The sequence below is a fragment of the Eubalaena glacialis genome, chromosome 5 (genome assembly GCF_028564815.1).
Source record: "Eubalaena glacialis isolate mEubGla1 chromosome 5, mEubGla1.1.hap2.+ XY, whole genome shotgun sequence".
NCBI classification, from domain to species: Eukaryota; Metazoa; Chordata; class Mammalia; order Artiodactyla; family Balaenidae; genus Eubalaena; species Eubalaena glacialis.
Window position 1 is genome coordinate 147,441,387 of NC_083720.1, and position 4,503 is coordinate 147,445,889.

Here is a 4,503-nt window from a genome sequence, read left to right on the forward strand (position 1 = left end):
CTAATCGTCACTGGTTGAGTGATTACTGTCACTGCCTTCACTGTCACTATCACTGTCACTACCACCTCCATTGTTGTTGCCGTTACCAGACTTGCTCTTGCTGTCACTCTCATCACCACTGTCAGATGCACTGTCACTGCTGTCACTATCACTGCTGTTGCTGTCACTACTGTCAGTCACTGCTGTCACAGCTGCTGCTGTCACTATCACTGCTGTCACTGTCACTACTGTCACTATCACTGCTGTCACTGCTGTCACTGTTGCTGCTGTCACTATCACTGCTGTCACTATCATTGCTGTCACTGTCACTGCTGTCACTATCACTGCTGTCACTGCTGTCACTGTCGCTGCTGTCACTGTCACTACTGTCACTGCTATCACTACTATCTGATTTGCTGTCACTGCTGTCACTACTGTCTGATTTGCTGTCACTACTGTCACTACTGTCACTGCTGTCACTACTGTCACTGTCTGATTTGCTGTCACTACTGTTACTGCTGTCACTGTCTGATTTACTGTCACTATCACTGCTGTCACTACTGTCACTGTCTGATTTACTGTCACTGTCACTGCTGTCACTACTGTCACTGCTGTCTGATTTGCTGTCACTACTGTCACTGCTGTCACTGCTATCACTACTGTCACTGCTGTCACTGCTGTCACTGCTATCACTACTGTCACTGCTATCACTGCTTTCACTACTGTCACTGCTGTCTGATGTGCTGTCACTACTGTTGCTACTGTCATTGCTATCACTACTGTCACTGCTGTCACTGCTGTCAGACTTGCTGCCACTACTACTGTCACTACTGTCACTGCTATCACTACTGTCACTGCTGTCACTGCTTTCACTACTGTCGCTGCTGTCTGATTTGCTGTCACTACTGTCACTGCTGTCACTGCTATCACTGCTGTCACTACTGTCACTGCTGTCACTGTTATCTGATTTATCTTTGGTGCTGCCTGATTTTCCATTCTTATCACTCCCATTGTTACCATTGCCATCACTACCACTATCATTAGCATCTGATGTGTTATCACTATCATCTTCTTCTCCTCCTTTTGAGTCACTGTCGTTGCCATTATCACTTGATTCATCAGAGTTATAAGGAGCATCTCCTCGGCTACTGTGGTTGTTGTCACCTTCAGAATTGGTATCATCACTGCCATTAGACTCACCACTGCTGTTGGGATCATCTTCTTGCACGGATTCATCATCAAACTCATAACTGTCATAGCCGTCACTGTTACTGTCACTGCGTGTTTTGCTGGGTCCAAACTTATTTCGAAGTTCTAATTTCTGGCCAGGTCCTTGCATGACGTCAACCTCTTCTTGTGTCTTGACATTTCCTTTGCCCACAATCATTCCATGTTGGCCTTTACTCTCTTTATCTTCATTCATTTTCCCAGCTTCTTTGGTAATATTGTTTCTGTTGCCACTGCTGGGACTTTCCATTTCTATTCCCTATGGAAAAATGGAGAAAAGAATGATTAATTAGTGAATGTTATTCTGCAAAATTGCATTGGTTTGAGGAAGACTGACTAGGGAAAGTGGCCATAGAACAGGAGTTCAGCTTCCAGTACTTCAGAAACATCTGTCTGTGAAAACGTGCTTTATTCAGTACTTGAAAGTACTCTGGTGTTTAGATTATAGACCATCCCATTTGTGTTTTTACCCAGTAAGAGCTTTTGTAAACAGTTACATGCTGCATTAATTATTTAGCATAAGACTTTTGAAGAATTATAACCAAATTTTCAGAGATTTCTGCTTTTTTAAATTGTTCTATAGCAAAGTCTAGTATGGACTCTAGCTTTCCCATCAAATATTCAAGTAATTTAGATGCAAAAATACATGACTATTTGTCATGATTTATTTTCATGCTACCATCATGGAGGGAGGGGGAGAATTTAAACTGCCATTGAAAGAAACCAGCTTCACAAACTAACCTTAACTTGGCTCTTCCCAATAGCAGGTGGCTCTAATTTTTCAGTGATTCCATTTTCCACAGCTTTGCTTTCTCTGTGATTGGGTTTTTGAGTGTCCTCTATTTTTTGGCTACCATTGTCTCCTGGAATATCGTCAAAATCTTCCTCACTCTTGGAGGTGTTGTCTCATGGCATGGGCGTCTTCTTTGTCCCCAGGGTCATCATCTTCACTACTAATTGAATTTTGACCTAAGCTATTGTCATCGTCATCTTCTGTCTCATGAGGTTGACCCTCTTGGCCCTTGCTGTTACCAGGGCCTTTTTCTCCATTCCCTGTTTCTTCACCTTCATCATCACCAGAGCCCATGTCTTCATCTTCATCTGCTCCATTCCCACTAGGACTTCCATCAGAATTATCCAAGGCAACATCTTCTCTATTGCTATCTCCACTTCCCCCTGGTGTCACCCCTGTCTCCTCATTCCCGTTGCTCTCGCCTTCTCTCTGGGGTGTTTGTTCATGTGTATCACCCCCATTTCTACAGAAGTTCCCACTTATTTCATCCTCATGACCTGTACCATTATTGCTTCCAGCTATTTGATGTCCATCTTCTTGGACAACAGTGGCATCTTCACTCTGACTCGCATTTCCAGCACCCCCATTTTTGGAATTGTTCTCAGTAATCCCATTAATATTGTTCCCATTTGCTGTTCCAGCACTGTCGATGATGCTTACTTGTCCCCTGATGCCATTTGCTGTGGTGCTGTCTTCTTGGCCATGGATCCCATCATGACCATATGTTTCTGGTTTTCCTGTGCCCCCATTCAGATCCTCAGTATTCCCCTCTTCATTTGCTAACATGGAACGTGTAGAAGAACTTTTCTCTCCCACTTCTGCCCACTCAGAACCATTTCTCTCTCCTTTGTAACCATCTTTGGTGCACTGTTGCCTTCCTCTTTCATTTTCATGCACGAGGACACCACTTTCTTTGGTGGTATCATTGGCATTTTAACTCATCCTGGAAAAGAGAAACAATGCAAAATAAATTGTGGATACCATCTTAAAGTAAAGCAAACTGAAAAGATGAGCATCAATTTTTTGGAAGTTAATGGAGTCTAAAAACAACTTAGAAACATACTTTACATCCTATACCTGTATTGGCACTTTCAATTTTGCTAGAAGATGTAAATTCACAGATTTGTCAACAGCGTGTCTCGCCAATGGCTTGATTTGAGGAACCTACCAAAGTGAAAATACTGGAAATTGAAAACAATCTTATTTTGTGCACATGTGTGCCCACACGTGCACACACACACACACTTTTCCCCAAATGAAGAAAAAAAGATATAACACAAAGGTCAAAGTATGATCTAACTGGGTAGAAAAGAGAAGTGGCTTGTTATAGGGCTTATGTAGAATTTAAACTTGGCAGTATTCCCAATTTTATTGAAGTATTAACCAGATCACTTAACTGTAGAAAGGGAATAGTCTTTTATAAAAATGGAGAGAGAGACCTTTGATATTTCTGTACGATGTTTCTTGCAATAGCACCAGACCCACATTAAGTATAATCCTGGCCAAAACCCCTAAGAAAATAGTAGGTCTGACCAGAGCCAGGGAGGAAGCAAAGGCAAGTACTTTGCTACTTCTGTGCCCTTCAGGAGCACAATGAAAACAGTTGAGAAAATTCTCAACTACAGAAATACCAAAGTATTTGGTATTATGAAAACATATCAAAATGTTAACCATAGCAGCTGGCTAATAAAATTACAAATGGTTTAATTTTCCTAATTTTTCTTTGTTGGTATTTAGCTGTATATTCCAAATTTAACTTTCTGAGTGAAACATTAGTTTTCCCTTTGTTGAAAAAAAAAGTGATTTTTTTCCTATTTTTCTTTCTTGAAATCTTCTTAAACAATACAGGCTTTGTTGATATTAGAATGAAACTCATAGGGCATGAGCAAAGATGGACAGTCTCCATGACTTCTAAGCATTAAATGTAAATGAATCTGAATGAATTTTAAAAGAAATAATCCTTCCAACAAGACAAGAGTTTCAATTAGAAGAACGGAAGCATGAATTGGAGTGCCTATTTGGTTTTGTTGAGACCCCAAATATATCTTGCGAAGTCTTTCCTGTAAATCTAAAAGTTTAGACTCAGCTGATCGACAAGGTCTCAAGAAAAAAAAAATGTATATATATATAAATGTTAGCTTAAAAGAGATAACAAAGTAAGAAGGGTTTTTTTGAGGAAGGCATACTTATTGGAATGGCCCATGCTACTGTCCAAATGCAAAAATATATAATTATCTTCATTTCCTTTAGAAATATTAATCTGTGGCTGTTTTTGAAGAAAAGAGAACAGCACAAAATTACTTATAAAGCAAAATATGATAACCATATAATGTATTATTTTGGTCTGTAAGCATTTGCGTTTTTCCTAGGCAAGGAGTATGGATCCAACATCAGAAGAAGCTGTCAAGACTCAATGTTCCAGAACACACCTGGAACGGTCACAGTGACATACGGTGGTATCAGCCAGCTCAGCACTGATGGAGCTACCTAGACTCTTTCTGCCT

The 4,503-nt window shown here is 40.4% G+C and overlaps 1 protein-coding gene across 1 annotated transcript; it reads right to left on the reverse strand.

The window, feature by feature from the left end:
- On the reverse strand, positions 1-4,240 carry DSPP (dentin sialophosphoprotein). The gene is given in 7 exon segments (XM_061191745.1): positions 1-175; positions 177-1,465; positions 1,948-2,113; positions 2,115-2,932; positions 2,934-2,942; positions 3,077-3,180; positions 4,186-4,240. Coding segments are annotated over 7 exon segments (2,616 nt in total).
- Between the last annotated feature and the right edge of the window lie 263 nt (positions 4,241-4,503).